Source organism: Rhamphochromis sp. 'chilingali' (genome assembly GCF_963969265.1).
Source record: "Rhamphochromis sp. 'chilingali' genome assembly, chromosome: 16".
NCBI lineage: Eukaryota > Metazoa > Chordata > Actinopteri > Cichliformes > Cichlidae > Rhamphochromis > Rhamphochromis sp. 'chilingali'.
The window spans coordinates 4,209,571-4,233,919 of record NC_137943.1 but is presented as its reverse complement, the minus strand read 5'-3'; the positions used below and the strand labels follow the sequence as shown (position 1 = coordinate 4,233,919).

General features: G+C 41.8%; 2 protein-coding genes across 5 annotated transcripts in view; both read right to left on the bottom strand.

Moving 5' to 3' along the window:
• The window catches only part of LOC308412688 (uncharacterized protein), a 512,620-nt gene that overhangs the window by 316,074 nt on the left and 172,197 nt on the right, over positions 1 to 24,349 (bottom strand). The window lies entirely within an intron of this gene.
• brinp2 (bone morphogenetic protein/retinoic acid inducible neural-specific 2) overlaps positions 1 to 24,349 on the bottom strand; it is a 285,511-nt gene that overhangs the window by 125,862 nt on the left and 135,300 nt on the right. For 3 of the 4 annotated variants that reach the window (XM_080907211.1, XM_080907210.1, XM_080907212.1), the window contains 2 exons: positions 11,183 to 11,373; positions 8,750 to 8,931 (listed from right to left, as the gene is read on the bottom strand). In XM_080907211.1, coding sequence (XP_080763337.1) covers positions 8,750 to 8,931; positions 11,183 to 11,373 — 373 coding nt within the window. Of the gene's footprint in view, positions 1 to 8,749; positions 8,932 to 11,182; positions 11,374 to 16,979; positions 17,103 to 24,349 lie in introns of those variants that run through there. The other variant, XM_080907213.1, reaches the window with a different exon arrangement.

The following is a 24,349-nucleotide window of genomic DNA, read 5'->3' as shown; positions in this document are numbered from 1 at the left end:
CTGCCACCCTGCCTCTGCTTTTGTTTCAAACTCCCAAGAGCCCTTCAGTGAGTGGATCATTCAAACTAGACCACTTTGTCTTTTGTGTTTACTCAATAACATGCATTGTTCAAACATAGCAGAGTAGTGTGTGTTTTCCTATGATCCTAGAAAGTTTTGTATGGATTGTGTGAGATCAAGTAATGCATTGCTGTTTGTTTCACTCAGCTTATTATGGCTGATGATCTAACAAACTGCTGTTTATACTCTTGTGTACCTTTAACCTCTTTATTGATAAAACAGGTTTTATTTTACATCAAATACTTTTCAGCTTTCTTATTAAGTGCACATTTGTTCGGAGTGAAATATATATTTATGCAGGTTTTGCATTGATACCATTCGTGCCCTGCATCTTAATCTTATTTGAAGTTACCTCAAAGTAATGAATGCAATGAAAACCTGAGAACACTTGGATAGAAGAACATTAGTACTGCTTGATCTCTGGATGTTTTAACAGACCTGATTAGTCATTATTAGTTATTAAAAGTATCTAGAATAATTCCTAAATATACAACAGTGCCTTGTTCATTTTTCACCTCATTTGGGACATGTTTTTATCATTGTGAAACTGGCTTGTTCCATCGCATATGAGCTAGAGGACTCACTACTTTGGAAGTCATTTTTCCTTTTATATGGCATCAGCAAATCTACTTTGTACACCTCCAAGAATTATTGGAGTTTAACGTCATTGTAGAGGTGTGGTGTTTGTGCTTTACATCGTTTTCAGATCTCTGTCAGTGTATTAAAAGCGTTGGCGTGTTCCTTCTTGCGTAATGCGTTGTGATGAGCTTTTATTTAGGACTGGGGTTTCACTGTGCACTTCCCCTGCCGATCTTGGCTCTTGCTGACAGTGTGGTAAAAATACCATGCCTTCACTTGCGTCAACAGAGACAGTTCCTCTACCTTTCCAAACAGCAGATTTCACACATACGCTACAGAGGATTTATTTATTTATTTGTTTGTTTATTTGAAGTGTAGCTTAAACTGAACATGTGAGTTTCTTCTCCTTTACTGCTACAGATAGAGGCAATGCATGTGGCTCCTGCCGCCTACTCTCAGCTGCAGAGACAAAGAACCCAAGGGCCTGTATGCGCACAGGTCAAGTACATCCCACTCAGTGTTGTTCCCTTTTGGGTGATGAGTGGATGTGGCAGAACATGGCTCGGCAGGTGGCCCGAATGCCATTCAGAGAGCCTCATTTAGCACATACGTAAAGGATGCTCTTCTCAAAGTGGGAGTCTGTGTTTGTTGTGTTTGCACATGCGTGTATGTGCAGGCAGGTGTGCAAAAACACTGGCTGTTTGAAGTTGCCTTTCAGTCTAGAAGAAAAGCTGCTCTAGTCCCTTATCAGCAGGTAAACTAGTTGGTATGTGTGTTTATACTTTTTTAGATGATTTTCACTTGAATGCAAAGTTAAATTCTGAATTTTCATGAAGATGAACACCCACTGCAGATTTTTTTTTATCTATATGCACAACACTCCAGAGGTGGGACCAAGTCATTGTTTTGCAAGTCTCAAGTAAGTCTCAAGTCTTTATCCTCAAGTCTCAAGTCAAGTCTCAAGTAATGTCAGGCAAGTCAGAGTCGAGTCTCAAGTCACTGGTGTAAAAGTCCGAGTCAAGTCACAAGTCTGAAACTTTGAATTTCAAGTCCTTTCGAGTCTTTAAAAAAAAAAAAAAACGAAAAAATAATGTTGCAGTTATGCTAAATGTAAATATTAGACCATGTAATTTTAAAATCTGTGTTTTTCTCAACACATGACAAAATAGTGAACTTAGAAAATATACACAAATTGTGAAATTGCACCTCTTTAAAATGCAGCTCAATTAAACCTAGCTCCTAGAATAATTTTCACCGACAGTTCTGTGATAAGCTGCATGTTATTCTTGGATGCGGTTGTAGGACCAGCTTTAAAATCACATGACAAAAATATCATACACATTAAAAAAAACTGCATCACCAACGTAGCCTGGAAAACATTTGCTAGTTAGATGAAGTCAGCTATCTCATCGTAGCATATTTATATGCATATTTATAATCATACGGCTCTTGGAGTGAGTGCATACACTCATGAAGTTTAGTAACTTCAGGTCACTGCAACAAGCCCAGGTACAGTTTACCGCCGGATGGGTGCAGGACCTTGAAATGTACCGTGTAGAACGAAAGACCATCGTACCTATCATAAGTTTACCAGTCTCACAAATCGTCTTCATAAATACACATTCCTTAACCGTTTATTAATAGGACCTTTGAGCTCAACGGTAATTAATTAGCAGTGGAAATAATTTCTGGTAGCATCACAGAAATGTAGCAGTGACAATAAGACTGTATGCTGTAATCGTACTGGGCAATTAGTGATACAAACCTGTTTTATCCTGTGAATAAAAGTATATGTTTTTGTCAATGTACCATAATAACAGAGGAGAAACGCAATATTGTGTCAGGACAATTCACTATTTATGCACAATAAATAAAGGAGCATAGCGCGACAATTTCTGTTCAGCGCCAGACTTGCTTGTAACCTATATCACTAATTATGTTATGAAAATGACGCATTAACTACTAAAAAACACTGACCTTCGTGTAAATGCTTGGAGCAGACTAACCTGTGAGCTGGAGTGTTCTGGGACGTTATATTTGGTCTTTGAATGGCTGCAATCCAGTCGCCTCTTTGTTACTTCGGAAACATGGTTTGAACAATTTCTCTTCAACGACGTAATCCGATAACAACCGATCTCTTTACCCGTCGGCTTCCCGTGGCTGTCATGCGACCGGCTATTGCAGTTAATAATACAACGGCTTCTTGACATTTTTGTGTTTCTTTTTATCGCTGTGTAACTGATTTTAATTGAAAGCCTGCGTGCGCTAGTACCGCTTGCCACGAGTTCCCAGAATCCTTTGCGGTTCTACCCGTGAATGACGTCACATTTTCAATCTCTATATAATATGCATGTTAAATTTTATATTTGGGGTAAAATATCAAGTCTTTTCAAGTAAACCGGTTCAAGTCCAATTCAAGTCCCAAGTCATTGGTGTAAAAGTCCAAGTCAAGTCACAAGTCTTAGAACATTTTTTCAAGTCAAGTCTAAAGTCATAAAATTAATGACTCGAGTCTGACTCGAGTCCAAGTCATGTGACTCGAGTCCACACCTCTGCAACACTCTATATCCGTTTTTGTTTTGACAGCTTGTTTAGTTTTCAGTCTTTTGATGAAAATGTGAGCTAAGTTTTAGCCAACAGACTCTAAAGGCACTGTAACCTGTTTTTCTTTAGCAAACTTTCAGCCTCACTTGTTATGTGTGCTTTTGATCGGTGAATCTTCTGTGTTTTCTGACTCCAGCGGAAAAGGCGCTATTTCTGTGTTCCCACACAGTTTACATGAAGCAAGCAAAACAGATTAACTCTTCTCTGTGACTGTGGCTATCATTTCCAAACTGTTTGAAGCTTTAGCTTTAGATCTGGCATTACCATGGCTACCTGGTCTTCCTACTGCTGGGTGGGTTATCATTCAGAAGCTGACTCCCTCTCTTGTTCGCTAAATTCATGTTTCCATGCCTGGAGTTTGACCGAGTGAAGGTAAACGGTTACATAACACTAATACAGTGATATTTCTTAAATAAATGACAGGCTGCCATCAGTTATTACTCATTCCACATGAGCTTGCCTTTTCAGAACTGCTTACAGGGGTGTTGTTGTGCATCTATCGGGGTACGGCTAGCCAGTAATTAAATCCCAATTTAAAATTTTCAGTGTGTCAAAATGTGCTATCTTGCTTATTCCTTACTATTCTGATCTCTTTTGAGTTAATCACATCAAATGATGTTTAATAATTCAAGCAATAAACTTTTGACAAACTGGCTAATACCTGGACAATGACTCAGCTTACTGTCAGGGCGTGTTAGGATGCAATAATCTTGATTCTTGTTTCATGCAGAGCACAAATCCACGCAGCAACAACATCCTTGCTATATATTCAAGTTGGCACTTCAGTCTCTATTTTGGGTTTTGTTACACTGGTACTCTGCAATAGAAAAAAAAATCTATTTTCTTGCTGCGTTTCCCGCTAGTATCAGTCTAAAGGAAAAGAAAGAAGCAGCTGTAACGGCTAAACTTTAAGAGGTTTAACACACTTTTACTGCCCAATAAGCCGGGTTTATTTTATTTGGCTGACACCTGGAGAGTAGGTTAGCCGATAAAAAGAGCTTAGAGATGCTCATGACTGCTTGCTAACTGCAGTTTCATAGGTTGTCTTGGTGGTTCTTAGCTGACTGTGGTGTAATTTAGCCTCATTAGCCTCTTGACACAGAAACGACTGTGTCAGACATTTCTGTTCCAAAGTAATTCTGGCTCAGCAGGTAATATATTTCTGGAAATTTCTGATGTAGTGGTATCCCACTGCAGAAGTGATCCTAGTGATTCTAAATGGAAGTGCAAGGATTCATATTTTTGACTGTGGATGGCAGATGACATGGATGGATTGAAAGAACGTTGTGGCATTTGAGGCTTTATGATAATGTTACCTGCACACTGCTCTATTCAGATTTCCTAAACATGTTAAGCTGGGATGACCCTGGGGTCATGAGGACTGGAAATGGGACTGGGAAGCTGCTGGTTTGCGCAGATTCCAAATACGCAGCAGAAAATGAACAGATTAATGAGATGACAGATTTGTCGAGCAATTAACAATTCAACTTCACCCCAGGATGAAAATCTTTGAGTGAAAGGGACCAGGTTGGGCATTTCCAAGTTGACCTACAGTGAAAGCGAGGCTTCATTTGAAGAATTCCTTCATTCAGAAGTCATAAAGATATTCCAGGGATATATGGAGACATTTTCAGGTGCAGAACTACAGCAAAGTTAATGCTAAATGAGGCTTATTTTTATGTGTAACTTCAAGAAAGTAATTACATCGTGGACGTTTAGAGAAAGGCATTCAAGTTGAACATTTTAGCCTGTTAATTAAAAACAGTTACATACAGTTTTTATATGGGCTTGTCGGATAGTAAAATTTACATTTCCATCTTTTTCCACATGAGATCAGCAGCATTTCAAATGTAGTTTTATTCGAGTTTTCCTGTCAGCTGGAGTCTTTTGAGCTTGGTTTGTCTCTTCACTGGTATACCTTCAGGGCCACACTGGTCTCCTCTTATGTTGAGCTGTTGCATCTAGCTCTTCCAATTTTAATGTTACCCCATCCCAGTGCTTTCCCTCTCACAAAAAAAGCTGAACTCTCTGAGGTTGGCCGTGGGGGGGGCTTTGTACTTTTTGAAAGAGTCTGAAGAGTCAGTGGTGTGCCCACTGCAGCTGACAGTGGGTGTTACTCAAGCTAACACTTCTTGACTTTCTGTGTCTATTACCTCACACGCCCAGGAACACTAATCTAATAGCTGTTTAATGAGTTATGATCAAAAGTTGTTAAGAATAACATTTTTTGAAGCTTTCCCTTTGTGGAATTATGTACAACTAAACTTAACTCAGCTCACAGAATATTACTCATACTGCATACACCAAACTGGGTATAGTGGGCTGTAGTTTCAAACTGAGTGCTTACACACTCCCAACAGACACCATTACATCACATACTGGTCTCTGGTTTCACATTTGAAACCCTCAACATTAGCATTTTACCGACTGCCCCATTGTTCTACTTGAGCCAGAAGTGACCATATTAGGAAACCATGTTATTTATCACATAATTGCCTGTTTTAGTACATCTTTCAATAATAACAGTCACAATATTAACTTTGAACCTTGACAAAAAAGTTAAGAAATAAGTTCAACTCTGTATAATTGCTATGAAGGGACGATTTAGCTAATAATTTAGCTTTTTTTTTTTTTTTTTTTTTTTACAAGACTTCAACAATTCTTCATGGGAGTCATGATTGACAACAAACCATATGAGCTCGACGGGCAACCAGCTTTGACAAGGGGACATTCACCTTAGTCACTTTGCTATTTATTTCAAAATACTCCAAAATCTCAGGCGGCTGAGGCAGTTTTTGTGTTTTGCAATTACAAGTAGGGTCATACTTTCAAACAACCTCTTTTTAGTTTCAAAGAGATATGACAGGTACTTCCCAGAGTTTGACCTGCACAGGCCCATCCACTCAGTGTCATCCTCTGTCATGCTCGTCATTACGACTGCTGCAGAACTACTGTTGATCAAATAATAATGAATTCAATAAATATATATTTAATTGAATCGATATGGGCAAATTGCGTGAATTAGTGTAACTTACTTTAGTGAGACTTTACTGGGTGGGCCTGGACCCCTGAAGCCCATCCAAAGAGTTGATGCTGATGGCAGTCATCTCTAAAGTCAGCTTCAAGTTGCCATTAGCAAAACTGCAGTTTTGGCACTCCCATGTTGACTTATTTTCCAGCCACAGAGATGCCACCGCTATGACCTACTTACATCACTCAAATTAAACCACTATATTTTTAGCTGATGTCCACTTGGTCGTTAACACTTGGATTAGAGCATTCACACTCTCCTTTACAAAAGCAGAGCCAAGAGGCAACATCTCCAAAAGTTGATTCTGTTCATCTGGACGTAGCGTTTTGTGGGAGAAACATTTCGTCACTCATCCAAGTGACTTCTTCAGTCTCAGCTGACTGCAGGTTTCCCCAGATCGTATAAACAGTACATTTGCATAATGACTGAAACCAGCCCAGTGAAGAAACAATGGGCTGGGAGGTCAGTCCCTTAAATTTAATTATGCTACGCTACGTCCAGATGAACAGAATCAACTTCTGGAGATTTACTTACCTGGATGATTGAGCAAGCATCAAGAGACAACATGGTAACTAAGGACCTGATTTCAGAGATAGAGCTCAAACTTTGTTTTTACTTTAATAATACCGCTCGGCAAATATTTGACTACATATCGATTCTTCTGAAACTCCAAATATTGCATTAATGATTTTGTTGAATCAGACCAAATACACTAAGCTGGCTGTAAACATGACTGATACGTGACTGTAGGAATGCAGTTCAATATGCATGAGAAGCAGTTGGGTTCTGGACGCGTTCTTCACAGAATATCACTGGATGGACTGAAGGCAGACTCACTGATGTGGAAAACAGATCTAAATGGTCGCTACTAATTTATTTATCTGCCATTGTGGACTTCTTTGCAGAAGCTGACGGATTGTTTCAGTGCGCCAGTCACTTAGCCTCCCCCAGCACAAAAGGATCACGCTGAGCAAAGATTTCAGTTCATAATTAATTCAAGCTTAGCAGCCTTTTCTGCAGTGGTGAGATGCAGCGCTCATACTTTGCATACTTAAGTAAGCAAGAAAATTCCTTTGTTTTGATTTTGCTCACGTTCTAAAGCGACGGTTTGCTGGGATAAACCGTGTCAATAAGCATAAAAGCTGTAGGCACGCAGAGGTTATCTTTTTTTTTTTTCTTTTTTGACCAAGCCTGCATTGTAGGGAAGTTTGTTTTGATGCTGCTTTCATTGAGATTGCCTTTAGCTAAACAAACTTTTCTCATTCATTAAAATTCCATTTCATGCCCTCATACTAATCAAACTTTTCTCTCTCCCAGTAAAAGCTATTTGCAATAAGTCCAGGAGTCCTTTGTGTTGCCCGGTTCTTGTGCACAACCATTCAAGGCTTTTTGGGAGAGCAATCAAGTACTTCAGGGTCTGTTTTAAAGAGACTGTTGGCAGCCAAAAAAGGTCTGAGAGCCAATCTCACCTCTGCATGCCGTGTTTTCGGCAACTGTGCTTGGAAAGGAGCCACCTCACACAAGGTACGCACAAGGCTGACACTTTGCAATTACTCATTTCAATCAGATTTCATATTTAAGTTAAAGCATGAAGGCATGGTCCACCCACCCACACACCTGCTGTCATCAAGTGAAAGCCAACAGATTTGTTCTGATGTGAAAAATGCATTGCTCGGTTAAGCTTTGCTTCCAGTCTGGAAGGGAGGGGATTTGGGAAGGTAAAACCAGGCAGAGAGGAGATAATAGGATTTATTTGACTGTGTTTTTGAGTGTTTTCAACAAAACTGAGCCTCGTCGCAATTAAAGAGCTTGCACAAGCCCAGAGGTGGATTTTGGCTAAGTGACGACTCATCACATCAAGTGTTGAGTGTGCAGGTAAATAAAATGAACTTGGCTGTAAGAGTGTGTTAAAATCGCTTCAAGTTTGACAGTCGCAGCCACTTCGTTGCTAAAATCAAACAGCTTTATTTGAAAAGAAATGATAATTGTGTTTTTAACCCTTGTGTGATCCAGATGCATGCACCCACACTGAGACTGTGCTGCTTTTCACATCGGGACTTTGGAGAAACTTGCCATTTGCCATGCTCTGGTGCCTCTGTGGGTTATAGCACATGCACTGTCCTTTTAAACCAGCTTGCTACATTTGAAAAATGTTGTGCACTTGCTTTCATCTCTTGCCAGCTTTTGAGCAACGACGCACCTTGAAAATATGCTTTAAAAAAAGATTGCTTGTTAGAGCCATTTATTTTAGGTGGAGCATGGAGCAATGCATTTTAAAGGGACAGTTTTATAGGAGTGTTAATTTGTGTGTCTTTTTTTTCCGTAACTCTTTTTGAATCTAGAGAATTGCAAACACTCAGAAACACACATTTGCATATACATGGTTTATACTGAAAACTAATTTCTTAGTAAATCAAAGACTATACATCTGAGCATGTGCTCCAGGTGCATTTGCTGTGTGAATGTGAACAGTACCTTAATAGCAGAGGTGGCAATCTGGAGGTGGTGCAGTCGCCTCAGGGTGCTCTCTCGATCTGTGAAGTAGGAAGCGGCCAGCTGATGGAGCAGCTCCAAAGACACTACTGAGCTGTTGCTGTTGCCTTCGGACTTCTTATTCAGCTTCTGCTTGTCCAGGAAAATGGTCAGAGACTCTTCTCCTGTGGATCGATGATAATTATTTTACAGAGCACTCTGTGATGAACAGTTTTCATTGAGAAAATCATTTGTTTCTTTCTGAATCCTCTTTAACGTGGATAAAAAGCCAAATGAAGAAGAGCGCGTACGTTATATTTGGAAAAACTGGAGTGACAATCTTTGAGTTTGACATTTCTTTGGAAAGGCCTTCAGGTTTTGTGGTTTGTCTGCTGAGGTGCAGGTACTGTATCATTTGGATTGGCAGCAACAGAACCATTGCCACTAAAATTGGACACAGGCAAGAGAGGAGGTTGTATTCCTTCCCCAGACACCAATCGTTTGAAATTATGAAAGGCGAACGTGGCATTTATCTCGTGCAAGCTAAAACATGTAAGCAATATAAAGCGTGAGCAAGTATTTCTCAGCAATGCCAGCAGCTACTGATGTGGGAAACTTTTTAACAAATCACATGAGGCAGGATTCTCTTACTGTAAATGCACCAAACACCTTTTTATTTGCCCGTGTAATGTCCAAATAAATTGCAGACAGCTCTTACTGTAATTTCTCTAAAACTTTCAGAGTGATAAGTTCAATTACTGGACACTACAGGGAACACTTTATTCCCAACCTCCCTAAATTGAATCTGAATGGGAGCTTAAGTGTGATCTTTAGCAAAGCCGCCACTCCAAAAGTGTCTTGCTAAGCATAAGATTTGCTTAGAAAAGCCACATTTTCTTGGTCTTCAACAAAACACACCATTATTTATGGATGAGCGCCAAGAGGCTTTAAAGCCATTCAGAGAAACACAGAGAGACTAACTCTGATCTGAAATTCATGGGTGTTCAGTTATTTGGGAAGCGCAGGGTGTTTATATTTACCGCCACCTTTTCATTTGAGTTTCTATTGCAAAGTGCAAGGTCACAACTACAGCCAAAAAGTACTTTTGTTCACAAAGTGTAAGGCAATTCATTTTATTAATGTAAAAGGTACCTTTCTGAGGCTGAGTGGCTTTTTTTTTTTTTGGGGGGGGGGGGGGGGGGGGAATGAATCAGTTTTTCACTCTTTCACTTTCACTCAACTGTTTAACAAAATACACTTAGATGTAACCACAGCAGAAGAAAAGAGAACAAAAACCAGATATTTCATGCGTTTTCACTCTGCTACAGTAATCAGTATGCAGAATGGATCTGCCCATTTAGTCGAGGCTGTTAATTACACATAGACACTATCAGTGTGACACTGCATTCACCCCGGCTCCATCTCTGAAACTGCTCCAGTGCATACATTCAGTGATGAGTGGCATTAAAGTTAGGCGTCTGCAGACGTGAATATCAGAGCGGCTGTTAGGAGACTGTTCCTGTGAGAGAACCGGATTTGTCTGCTATGTGAACTGTGTTTGGGTAATTTTGGTATTAAACATTTCAAGCCTGAACCGTGAAATAATTGAAACTGAACCTTCTGACAATTTTTTTCAAAAGTAATGAAATTAATTATTAATTTGCACATTTGAAGTTTTTTTGTGTTTGTTTTTTTCAATTTATTGCTGAAAAATGTATTGTGCAATTTATGTTGGTTTTTCAAATATGATGCACTAGACGTTAAGTTTTAGACTAATTATATCATCGTAAAATCTCCAATTTCATATATTCATAGCATATTTTATGTGGCTGAATGATCTGAGTAACCTAGGATTGTAAATCCTGACCGGGTCCTTACATATGCCTAGACTCACTATCACTCCTTGCAAATGTACTTGTATATCTGCACTATACTAGTTGATGACTGAGATTAGGTATTTATCAATATCACTAGGTTGTCATCTTGAACACTACACAGGTCTCACTCTTGTTTTTGTGACCCTCACACGATCGATGCTGCTGCCGATCTGTTTTGTGAGTTACTTCTCTCCTTGGGGATTGAGGCAAAAAAGAAATCCAATGAAGAAACACGGGGGTATGAAACAGGTCATTTTAATCCCTCTTCTGCTCTGCGAGGCTCTAATGTTCATCAGAGGGAACGATGAGTGGAAAATTACCTCTGAGGGAGACAAGCATTGTTGAGTGCTGCAAGTGCAAGATGTAAGCATTGTTGCTATTTCTACTTAAAACGTGAGACTCTTTCTTGGTATAAAAGGACAGCTAGACTCCTGGAGCTACACTAACACAGGCAACATCCTCCGAGACCTAAAACGAACGGTTTCTCTATTTCTGGCGTGTCCCGACACTTCCTAACCCGAGAATAAAGGAGAGTGTGTCACCTGCAGTCCTCCCTTACCTCCCAGGGTGGCAGTAACCAAGAAGTGGGTCCCGTACTTCTTGATGAGGTTTTCATTGATTTGCTGCAGGGTTGGTCGTCGGCCCAGTAACCGCAGGTTGCGTAGGAACTCTGGTGCTAAGGGCAATGGAGATTTGAGGAAATCTCTCTTCTCCGTAGCCAGGCTGTTCACCTTCCAGTGGCTGAACTCCCTGAAATTATAAATACATGAAAAAGTGATTACATGCTCGAGCATTTTAGCATGATGTGGAATTACAGGCAACTGACTAGAATATACTGCTAAATATAATGACAGGAACATTTAAGGTTACAGTCATACATTTCTGAAGTGACTACAGAGAGAGAGTCTACTTATTGCACAATGGTCCCTGGAAAATCATGACTTGCTGTCTTTCATTGTGAGATTGTCTTGACCATTATATGTTAAAAAAAGGTCTCCGCAGGTCACAAAAAAAGAAACGTCTGATCTATTCTTATCTATAATGTGATCCTATTGGCCAACGTCATAAAGATCACAGACAAAGTAACACTTGTTGTGGCGTGTTAACACTGTATGTATAAGAAACAGTCTGGTGTATGAATGTGTGAATGTAGGAATAAAGTAAAGTACTCTGAATGGTCAAAAGTTTAGGAATTTGTTATAGATAATGTGCAAATCTGTGACAAAATAAAGATATATTTATATATGATGAGCTACACTGAGAAATATTCAAAAGCCCCAACGTGAGTACAGATGTAGGAGTCATGCAAAAAAGCAAATATTCACGGGATAGTCAGGGTTAAAGTGGGATGGTGGGGAACCGTAAAATCAGCTGCAGTGGGCCGGCGTTTGGAAAAGAATTAAAGCTCAAGATAACTTCTATCGTAAACTCGAGTCATTTTTCTTTGTGTCCAGGCTGGCGTCAGCTCACATGTGCTGCTGTGGCTCTGAGGTTTACAACAAGCTGTAAGCAGATGTTTCACAGCTATCTTAGCAGATTTCTATTCAGTCCCCTGACAGTTCACTTTATACTGTTTTTACACCAGACAATATAGAGTTGGTATAAAGGTTTAATAAATTTTAGAACCATCAGCTGAAATTCAAATTCATCAGTTGATATAACTTAAATGACCATGAGCACCACAGCCACCGTTGGCCAGTCCAACACAGTGCTTTACTGTAAATTCACAACAGTGTGGTGAGCTGCTTATCCTGCACTAAATAAAAAGCACTGGTGATGGAGGATATAGGAGTGTCTTTTACGTGTTCTTGTTCCCTCCATTTAAATCCAAATCTGGTTGATTTTTTAAGATTTACAGTGATGTAAAATAAAGCCGGGGTGTCAAATGTGTTTGGCTTAAAGAAACAAGCCTGTTTTGAAAATGTAAGGAATAGAAATTACAAATATTGGAAATTTGTGCAAAAAATGTGAAGAGTAGCAATAAAAAGTTGTCAGAAAACAAATACTGAAGTGAAGTACAGATGCCTGAAAATTCTACCAAAGTAGAGTAACAAAGTATTTGTATTTTTTTTCTTCACACTTCTGCAGACAGACAGCCTGGGGTAAGAAGATCACACACCTCGGGCATTCCAAGGTTTGGGACTGTAAAGAAAGTCCGTGTTTTCCACCAAATACAACCTAGTGACTCATTAAATGCAACATGGATGTCAGGAGACGCTATCAGTATTCTCAGTTGCGGTCGTGTTTGTTCACATTTAATTCAGTGAAATCTGAAAGATGAATGTGGTAATTATTAAATGGTGCTAGAACTTTACATTTGGGACATGTCCTTAATTAAGCAAATTAGGTTGGACCACGCTGGGCTTTCTGTAACCAGCAACACTATTTTCAGATTGCTGTTGAATATCACTGATAAATTCAAGAGACATCACCCTTCTGTATTCAGTCAGTGTCAAATGCCTCATAAGAGCCTCAGACCTTTTGATCTCTTATTGTTATGACTTTAAAATGATGGCAGAAAAAACACTAACATGTAATGTCTGTGAAGGTTCTCAGTCATCCAGGTCAAGGTCAAGGTCAAGGTAACTTTATTTATACCCAAAGGCAAGGTAAATTTGCTTTACAGAAAAATGACAGCATTTGGCATCCCTTTAAAAACGCACATACCTAGTAAATATATAAAACTCACTGTGGCCCATATATAGTAGTTTTGATATTTCAAATCAAAAACAATTCTTATTGTCATGGCCTGGGTCTAGGGACCCAGGGCTCAGGCATTTTCAGTGTATGTTTATGTTTATGTTTTCCGTGTGTTGTATTGGTTTGCTCTCCATCTCTCCATGTGTCTCTGTGTGAGCTTCCGGAGGTGTGGGTTCGCTGAGGAGACTGCGAACCCGGAAGTGGTCTACTCGAGAGACGGCCGCACCTGCCGCTCGTCGTCCTCTGCCAGCTGCAGCAGATTACGCTCGTCTAGGAACGGCATTTAGGACTGCAGCTGAGCTGAGGCCGACGCTGGATCCTTGAGTCAGAACTCGAATCGGGAGCGGAGTACGCCTCTAAAGTCACGGTGTGGGAATTGGAGTTTTTTGGAGTCGCCACCTTTCACTTCTCACGGACATCTGCACTGTGTGGGATTCAGGGAGAATCACCACGGGACCACAGTGCTGGGATTTTGTATATAGTTGTGTGTTTTTCACCTCCTGTAAATAAATCCACTGTCCTTCACTTAGAGTCTCGCGTTTGGGCCCTGCTTTCACTGTCACTCCACGGTCTGCCATCGCAGCCCGTGACAGAAGGATCCAGCCACTATGGACCCAGCGGACTCACCGCGGAAGCGCAGCTCCCGTTTTGACGGGACCCAACTAGTGCTTGGAGGGCCTCCGTGCTGCTGTTCCTCGCTGGCAGCCTACCCTTCGGCCCACTCGTCTGCTTCCTCTCCGCGGACGCCTCGGTCTCGCAGAGAACGCCCTAGCCGGTCCCGGGAGGATTACTATGAGCCTGACAGCAATCAGCTTACGCCCGCTCAGGCATTCTATAAGATGCTAGGGATTATTCTCGTGCCACCCGACACACCCAGCGCTCCCACATCACTGCAGGAGCAGCCACATCAAAATCCGCCCTCGTCACATTCCGCCAGCTTCATGAACACTACAGCTCGTGTTTCTCCGGTTTGGGAAAATAGAAGTTTTCGTTTTAAGAGCGATTATTCTCCCATAGGTTCAGAAGACTGTGCGCCTGACATTCTTTCAAATCCAGGAATCAAGACTGTTTCGTCTGGAACTCTTTATTCTGGGGCTATGTTTGTTCAGTCAGCTGATCAGCAGCCACCTTCAGTTCGGTTAGCTGATCAGCAGCCATCTTCAGTTCGGTTAGCCGATCAGCGGCCACCTTCAGCTCGGTTTACAGCGCCACGTCTGGACCCAGCGGTCTCTGAGGAGAGGCTCAGGGGGGAGGTTATGGACAAGGTTTACCGCATGTGTGAGTTGTGGTGGGAGAAGCCCACGGAGGGGTTGCGTCGCGCCGTGGAGAGGCGGCTGCAGGGGATGCTGTTTGAATTCCCCTGGTTGGTGGACTCCCTTAATTCAGTTGTCCTGGACTTCCTGCTTTCCACCCTCCACCTCCACTCTCCTCCTCAGGCTGCTCACCGGCCCGGACAGCTGGTGGATTCACAGCCTGAGACGCCGGCCCCGACGTCTACATGGAAACGACGTTCGCGCCGCCGGCGTTCCTCACCGCAGCCGCCCTCCCGGACATCTCAAGAACCGGCTGTGGTGAGTAATAAGGACACTTTTTCATTTCTCACCCCATCTGCTTTTTTGTTTTCAGTGGATGGTGACGCCGCTGACGCTGCTGCAAGCCGGCCTACAGCAGGGGCGGAGCGTGGGGGTGGCTTACTGGGCTTAAGCCCGGGTTGTTTTGTCAGAAGCCCGGGGTATTTTGGAGTGCAATTTTTTCATAGTTAGATGCCTGGCTGACAACTGTATAAAACAAAAAGTACACACAATATTCGAAGCACATAGTGCACACTGTGGGAATTTACGACTGTGCGTGAATCCCCCCCTGATATTGGTATGATCCAAGCTCAGGCACTAAGCGACTGAGCGAGGGGGCGGGGCAGCTGCTGCCCGTGAGTGCGCTGTTGGAGAGACGGAGCCAGCCATACTAAGGAGAGCTTAAGTTTGACCAGGTACCAAAGCAAATCATTCGTACCGTACAAATAATGTAAATATGACGGTGCATCACGAAAGATTGATATCAAACTGATCACTTGACCAATATTACGTTACTTGCTCTTCAAGTGAATCAACAAATGGCGAAATGAAAAGCCGAACAAATGCTTTTTTTTTTTAGAGATTCTTAGCTTACGTGTGTTTATTTCATATTTTCAGTTCTTACCCTCCCCGACTAAATCGGTTTCAGTTATGTACTGAAATATAAGAATGGACATTAGAGGGTTCTTTCAAAGAAAAAACTCAGGTAAATGTTATTTTATATATTATGCTTTGTATGTTGTTCAGTATATTTCTATGCAAAACAAGAGGAATTTCAGTACACAGCAGGATATTCACATTTGTAACCAGATATTTACACTTTAGGGAGAAAACATAAAACATTTTTACTGCACAACATCAATTTAGAGTAAACTTTTGTTTTAGATAAATATTGAAATATCTTTTGAATTAGTTTAATGTCACAATAAAGAGAGACAGAGCTGTCTATTTTTTTATCACTTTCATTAAATTTAGGAGTACATGTACACTAAGTTTATTGTTAATTAATAAGAAAACTCCAGACGATTCCATTCTGAGCTGAAGAAGCTTCTGATAGGTTAGTAGAGTCCATGTGAGTAAATTGGTGGCACAGCTGTGGATGCATATAAGGCAAAACACAGAGCCTGTTTCTGTGACATGGGAAAATCAAGAGATGTCAACCAAAACACCAGGAAAAGAACTGTGGAGCTCCATAAGTGTGGCTCAAGTTTGAATACAATTTGGTGCCATTTGCAATTAAGAAATACAGACGATTTCTCTCTTTACTCTTAAAGTTAACAAATATGTTTTTTATATTTATCAATCTAAAAAAATAAACATTTAGTCTGATTTGATGTTACAATTAAAAAGTGTTTGTGTTTTGATCTGAAGAGTTTGTAAATATCTGTATATTTGATGATTGTCAGCACAAAGAGGGAGAGAGGAACAGAGAGGGAGAGAGAGGAACAGAGAGGGAGAGAGAGGAACAGAGAGGGAGATGGAGAATGAGGACAGAACAGAGATGAACAAGAGCAGGTGAGACACACATGTTAGTCAAATGGTTGTTTACCAAAAGTATCACCGTATCATAGGTACTCATGTATCTCATACCTAGTGTTTCTTTTTAGGTTTGTTATTTTTCAAATTCTATATTTATTAAGTTATGAAGGCTTGTTTGCACAACAAGGCTAAATAATTATATAAACCTTTCTCAATCTAAATATTGTACTTTGGTAATATTAAAAAATAAATGTAGTGCAGGTCTATGATGATTTTTAGTGCTACTATCATCTAGTTCTGATTCTGATTCTGTCTTGGTTAAGTCCCAAGTAGTCCTGATTTTGAACTGTTGTAGTCCTGTTTTAATTCTGGATCAGTTCTTGGTCTGGTTGAATTGGGGTTTAGTCCTCGTGTCTTGATACAGCCCTGATTTTGTTATGCCTTGCTGCTTAATTAAAAAACTAGTTTAAGGTGTTCTGCACATGTGATATATATTTTTCCCTATATGAAGTCATTCTTTTTTGAACAAAACTCAAAACAGAGCCAATTAATCTTTCAGTCATTTCTACCCCCCCCCCCCCCCCCCAAGGGAAAAAAAAATCCCACATGCATACTATCCTTTTGGGCTAAGCCCCGGGTGTTTCAAATGTCTGGCTCCGCCTCTGGCCTACAGTACGACTAGCGTCGCCTCATTCAGCAGTCTCCATGCCGCTGGCGGCTTCACCATCTGTGGATGTAGCGCCGTCGTCATCTCATCCGCATGTAGTCACCCCTCAGCCATCTTCTTCACCGGCTCTGCCTTCACCTTCCCCGCCTGCGTACACCGCATCACCATCTTCGCCTCCGGATCATCCATCTGTGACTGGAGCGCAGCCGGAGGTGCCCGCACGGCCAGCTGTGGGGGCCTGCGAGCGGGAGCCGGAGCCCAGCGAGCGGGAGCCGGAGCCCAGCGAGCCGGAGGAGCTCAGCGAGCCGGAGGAGCTCAGCGAGCCCGAGCAGGAGCAGCTCAGCGAGCCGGAGGAGCTCAGCGAGCCCGAGCAGGAGCAGCTCAGCGAGCCGGAGGAGCTCAGCATGCCCGAGCAGAAGCAGCTCAGCGAGCCGGAGGAGCTCAGCGAGCCGGAGGAGCTCAGCGAGCGGAAGGAACAACCGGCGCTGCCAGCCGAGGAGGGGCTCTCGCTGCCAGCCGAGGAGGGGCTCTCGCTGCCAGCCGAGGAGGGACCCGCTCAGCCGGAGGTCAGCGAACCGGAGGGACCTCCACGTCTAGCGCGGCCTCCACGCCATCCACGTCCAGTGCGTCCACGTCAGCGACCGGCGCGTCATAGACCATGTGCCACGCCTCGCTGTTGCTCACTGGAGCAGCGACGTTGCCATCGGACCCGTGGCAGGCCACCAGAACCGTTCCGCCGCCACCGGACCCGTGGCAGGCCGCCGGAGGAGCAGCGCCGCCGCCACCGGACCCGTGGCAGGCCACCAGAACCGTTCCGCCGCCACCGGACCCGTGGCAGGCCGCCGGAGGAGCAGCGCCGCCGCCACCGGACCCGTGGCGGGCCACCGGAACCGTTCCGCCGCGGCTGCCGGACCCGTGGCCGCCCGCCGGAGCGGAGTTTAGCGGAGTGGTTTTGGGGCCCTCCTTCCTGGACCTCCCGCCGCCTGCCCTGGGTTGGTTGTACTGTTGTTTTTGGTTTGTGTTTTTGGGTCGTCGGGAGCCGACCCTTAGAGGGGGGGTACTGTCATGGCCTGGGTCTAGGGACCCAGGGCTCAGGCATTTTCAGTGTATGTTTATGTTTATGTTTTCCGTGTGTTGTATTGGTTTGCTCTCCATCTCTCCATGTGTCTCTGTGTGAGCTCCCGGAGGTGTGGGTTCGCTGAGGAGACTGCGAACCCGGAAGTGGTCTACTCGAGAGACGGCCGCACCTGCCGCTCGTCGTCCTCTGCCAGCTGCAGCAGATTACGCTCGTCTAGGAACGGCATTTAGGACTGCAGCTGAGCTGAGGCCGACGCTGGATCCTTGAGTCAGAACTCGAATCGGGAGCGGAGTACGCCTCTAAAGTCACGGTGTGGGAATTGGAGTTTTTTGGAGTCGCCACCTTTCACTTCTCACGGACATCTGCACTGTGTGGGATTCAGGAAGAATCACCACGGGACCACAGTGCTGGGATTTTGTATATAGTTGTGTGTTTTTCACCTCCTGTAAATAAATCCACTGTCCTTCACTTAGAGTCTCGCGTTTGGGCCCTGCTTTCACTGTCACTCCACGGTCTGCCATCGCAGCCCGTGACACTTATTGTTTTCTTATCAAAAACAGGTCATCGTAGTCAAAGGAGCTTGCAAAGAAAAGCGTCTGGACTTCTTTAAGTTGCTTGAAGACGTTCCAAGCTTCTCGGATGAGAGGTGAAACGTCTTCAAGCAACTTAAAGAAGTCCAGACTAACATGTAATCTGCATGGTTTACATATATTGGTGTATTAAACCCATTATAAGTATATTAAGCGCATAAACAACTATGAATAAACCTTTTAGTTACTTTAACGTAGCAGCTTATTGTTTTGATTTCATGGTCTCTAACTGTACAGATTTGATTCAGTCTGGCAGCTGTTATGATAAGCATAACATTTGCCTGGGAGCTGGTGCAGAGAAAATAGTTTCTGGACTCACACTTGGTGGGTGGCTAGAAACACCTGTCAATATTAAAGTTAAGAATATGAATATATAACATTTCTGCTTGTTGACTGTGCAGCCTTGCATGAAGAAATTGTCAGTGTTGTGATTAGAGCCTGGTATGACATGCCCAAGTGCCCAGCTGTCTTCGTTTCAATCAAACAAATAAATAAAGTTAAGCTTAAATGAACGTTAACCACTATTGGGAGTTTACTTTTTCCAAAACTCATGCAGCAATAGCTCTTTCATCACATCCTGTTGAGAACTTGAAACCTTGCATCATGTCTAAAGTACAGTAATCCCAATCATGGCCTAAAATGACATGAAAAGTTGGCAGTGCATATACTTGATTTGAAAGAACTTTCTCCCTATAAACAAATCCAGGATGTCACATATAAGTTTGCAGCCTTAGCAAAGTTTAAATAACTAAACCTCTGGTGAATCCAGTTCTTTAGCTGTCCAGACAAATACCAGTGGCAGTGACAATGACCTTAAAAGTGGTCAGAGAGAGGGATGAGTCTGGAAAAGCATTTTAAGTGACTGATGGTCATTTCATCACTTTACTACTTCAACAGTGGAACCCTGAGGTATGTGAGGAAGATTATGCAAATCTCAGAAGAAAAGTTCAGATCCACCTCATCTGCATAAATTTGCTGGCAAAACAAGGGAAGTTGAATCGTAGCACATTATGCACCAAACAAAATGCCAGCAGTGATACACCGCTTTCCCATGAGTGCACTCTTTCTCTCTCACACATCCTCACAGTGGAGCATTCACAGAGGGAGACACATATGCAATATCATTGCCTCACTTGCACTAGCTGCTCTCACATTGCATTTTTATGGTCAAAAGTTTACTATTACCAACACAAAATTGTAATTATGCTGTTGACAGCGTTGTGACTAAACTACAATACGCTACTTCCTGTAATAATACAAAGTAAATATGCATAGGTCATTCAGATAGTACTACAGTAAAGACAGCAATGCACTGTAATTAGTTTTTAGTTCCTGCATTGCATATTAGTCTTCAAAGGAGAGCTGGGATTTGTAGCCATTTAGCACATGGCATGACAAAGCCTTCCTCAGAAGGAATGGCCTCAGGAGCGTACGGTCAAACTAGTGCTTCATTAGGAGGTTCATTCTCACATAATGCACCAATTAATGTCTGTAGTCTGGCCACAGTCACAGCACAATTTGTTCACGCTATCATTAACTCACAATGTTCTCCCATGAAAGGAGGGCAACTCAGGGAAAGCAAGTTGGAAGGTTTAATGCTGCAAAAAAAAGTGTTATAAAAAAGATCAAGAAGCGCAAGATAAAGCTTTGTTTTCTCACTCTTGTGTGTTTTCTTCTCTGCACTCTTTAACTTAAGGATTCAAATTATACAATAAAAAAACGCTCAGATTCATTAAATTAGGGCTGGGTATCGTCACTGATCTCTAGAATCGATTCAATTCCGATTCACAAGGTCCCGAATCGATTTGATCCACGATTTCATTCGATTCGATTTGATTCGAATCGGGGAAATTTTGACTCAGACAGTCAGAAATATTATAATTCTGATCACGCATCAGTACATTTCCATATTTTTTGTCTATAAAAAGACAGCTGACACTTGTGAGACTTTATCCAAGGTGTGAGCTTCACAGCAGATGCCTTTGTGTCAAAGTAACTGAGGATAAAACACAGAAAAACATGAAGGAGATTTTCCTGGCCTGGGATTTTATAGCAGCTGATCTTAAGAATATTCTGCAGTAGATCAAAAACGAAAGAAAACCATTAATCAACATATGAACATTATCTGATGCTGCTGACGTGAAGCAGAGCAAAGTTACAGAGGTTTTAGAGACACAGCTGAGCGTTTTGCAATTTTGCATAATTTTAAAAAGTAATTTTAAAATTTGTTCAGAAGCCTATTGAGCGGCAGAAATGAGACTTTCTTTTTGGAAGTAAGTAAAAGGAAAACACAGCGGCCCACAGCGCTGTAAACAACGGTAGACTTGTGCGTAACAAGCAAGCGAATAATGCAGAAAACAGATTTTTAGACGGGAAACTGTTCTTGAAGTACAGAGAGAGAGAGAGCTGTGCATGAAGTGTGATTTTATCCTGGTGGAAGCAAAACAGGAAAAGTCAGAGGGAATTCATGATGATGTTTACGTGAAGCAAAATGTGAAGCATAGTTTGGATCTTCTTTTGCTGCTGGTTTAGTCAATATTGTTTGGAGAGAGATTAAACCTGCAGCTTTTGAATCAGTGCAAAAAGGACGTGAACACAAAGCGCGGAGCCGCCGACGGATCAGAATCGGTGAGCTGTCCGCGCCGTCAGGTGAGAAAGGCGACGTCTCACTGATTCTGATGCGTCGGCGGCTCCGCGCTTTGTGTTTACGTCTTTGTGCAGAATCCGTGTTCCTGCTCTCCTTTTAGCTGTTTGGTGGTCGTTGAAATTTTGTGAGGTTTCAACCTGAGGGCAAAATAAATTATATTTAAAAATCGATTCAGGATTTTAATGAATCGATATCACGTTATCCAAGCTAGAATCATCAAACCCCAGCCCTACATTAAATTAGGGTTCTTCAAACTTAAGGTTTAAAAATCATCTTTTTGCATACTGTACCTAACAGGGCTTTGCTAAGCATTTAAACTGACTTTTGTTCTAGTTAGTTTTTCTTATACTGCAAGTTGTGTCTGCATTAACTGATATCCTGTAATCTGCATAAGCAACACTGATTAGCATGTGATGTTCTCAGACGTTCTGGGGATTTTTAAACATTTAAAAACACAAGTTGTCATGTATTGTAACAACATTCTAGTAAATAAACATGTCACCAAAACATTCACCAACTGAAAATAGTGCATTCAGCCAAAAATGTTATCAGAGTGAAGTCGTGTCTTGGGATTAAGCAAGCACTTTGGATCAGTTGGGTTCAACTGATCCAAAGTGGACACACCATCAAAATGTTGTTAAATGAGTGGAAAAGCACAAATATAAGATTTGCTAATTAAAAGGGGGAAGGGAAGCTATGCAGGGGTCTCAGAGGAAGAGCAGCCTCTCTAAACCATTCTTCTGGAGAAGAGAAACAGTGCTTGGGACAAAGATGCACCAGCTGTTCACAGGAAATGATCAGACAAAAAAAATCTACGGTAGTTGGTGATGAAATAACAGTAGGATTTATGTAACAAGGCAACAGGGCAGATGATAAGCCCAACTGTCCTACTTGTGTCAGTCTACTCAATTAGTTATCTATCAGGAGCTGACTAAATGCCATTATTGATACTGATCCTATCGAGCAGACAAGAATTTTTTCTTCTTTTTGTTAAATTTCCTTATTAGATGTGTCTTGCATTAGTATCCCTGATGCAAACTTACTTGAGTTTGACTGTGTATACTTTATAGGTGAGCAAGTTAAACTGAGGCAAATTTATCCTACTGGCGATGGTCATGGACAAAAAAGGGGAGTCTCCTGACACTAAATGGGGCAATGTCACTCTAAAAGGCTTTTAGAAAACTGGATAAATTAAAATCCAAGTAAACAAACATCCTGTCCAAAGGAGGCTGCGCAGCAGAAATCTTCGTCCAAAGGTGGGCAAAGACATGCCAGCACTTTGCAGTGGAATTCAAAGAGTAACAGTGTTGTGAGAAGGCTTTGATTCCTCTCATGGTCTATGATCCAACCTCCAGCAGAAAAAACTAAACAAAGAAAAACAAACCCTAAAACATCTCAAAGCTTTAAAAACTATTTGAGAATCAATGAAGACCGTGCATGCTGCCAATCACAGATTTTCCTCCACGACTGCCTGACCTCAACCGCCCTGAGCTTTTATTAGAAAACCTGAGCACAGAAGAAAGCCAAACATTTCTGACATCACAAGAAGCTCAAAGGAACATTGTCAGATGATGATACAATTAAAATGTACAAAAAACAAACAACAAGAAGAGCCATGTCCCTGGTTAACAGCTTTATTCTGCTGTAACTCTGGCAATCTGTGTGACAGACAATAAAATGAGTGACTTTGATAACTCTCCCGCGTGTAAAGCTGTGTAGTACAGGATTATAAACCCCGTGTCATATTTAAAGGGTCTGATAAGATGAAATCCTTGGAGGATATATCATATTCTTACTGATACCTGAAAGAATACAATAAATCTTATTTTCTCCTGCTCATTTCCAGCAGCAAGCCTTTCTGCACAACGATCAACTTAAAACAGAAAATGCAGGGACACTAAGTGAAGAGGAAAGTCCAGCTTTCAGTAGAAAGACTATCATTCTGTCTTTTGACAATCAAGTTATAGTTGATGTGCGCGCACTGCACATCACAACATACAAAATTGCTGCATATTTCAGATACACCTGGTAAATCCATCCAGTGCCTCTTATTATGTTTATCGAATGTAATGTAGAAAAGCAGCGAGTCTAAAAGTAAATTAACTGAACTGCTCTTAAATCAAATGAATAAATGACACTGAAATGAAGAAACATTTGCATATCGAAGAACTGATGCTATTTTATATGCAATTTATCAGACAAGCGCTCTCTTCTTTCATCTTGTGGTGTTTTAATGACTCACTCCTGTCAGACACTGACATTACTCTCCTCTGAAAACCTTCTTCCCACTCCTGCCATATGACTAAATACTGGGATGGATTTCAGAGCTCCAACACTTTTCAGTCCTTGGTAAGCAGTGCTTTTTGTAGCATACCTGCCTCTTATGTGCTCACACGAGTATGAAAAACATACAATGCATGGAGCCCGCAATACTGCACTGAACAACAAAGCAAATTAGCAGGACAACTGAAGTGTATTGAGGGGCAAAACAAATTGCCTTTTTGTCACCTTTAGTCATTTACTGCAAATGGACTGGTTCTTATATATCACTTTTCAACTGTGCCTGAGCATTGTACAACACGCCTCACTCAACAATTCACAACAACACATTCTCTATCCTTAAGTGCTTTCTATTTAACATTCAAAGACACTCCTGTGGATGCAACTTGGAGTAAGTATCTTGTCTAAATATGCAGACTGGAACAGCCAGGGATCAAACCACCAACCTTCCAATTAGTAGATGACCTGCTCCACTTCCTGAGCTGCCACCACCCCAGTATAGTTTTAAAGTTCAACAAAGCAAAAGAAGAATTCTGATTTGGATTTCTGTTCCATAAAGCTCGAAAAAAACAGCAAAATCACCCCATTGTAGTTATAGGACCATCTGAATACTACATCGAATTTAATGGGGGGAAAAGCCAAAACATTAAGAACACAAAGTTTTTTTTGTTTGGTTTTTGTTTTCTGTCCCATTAAATTCAGTGTAGTGTTCAG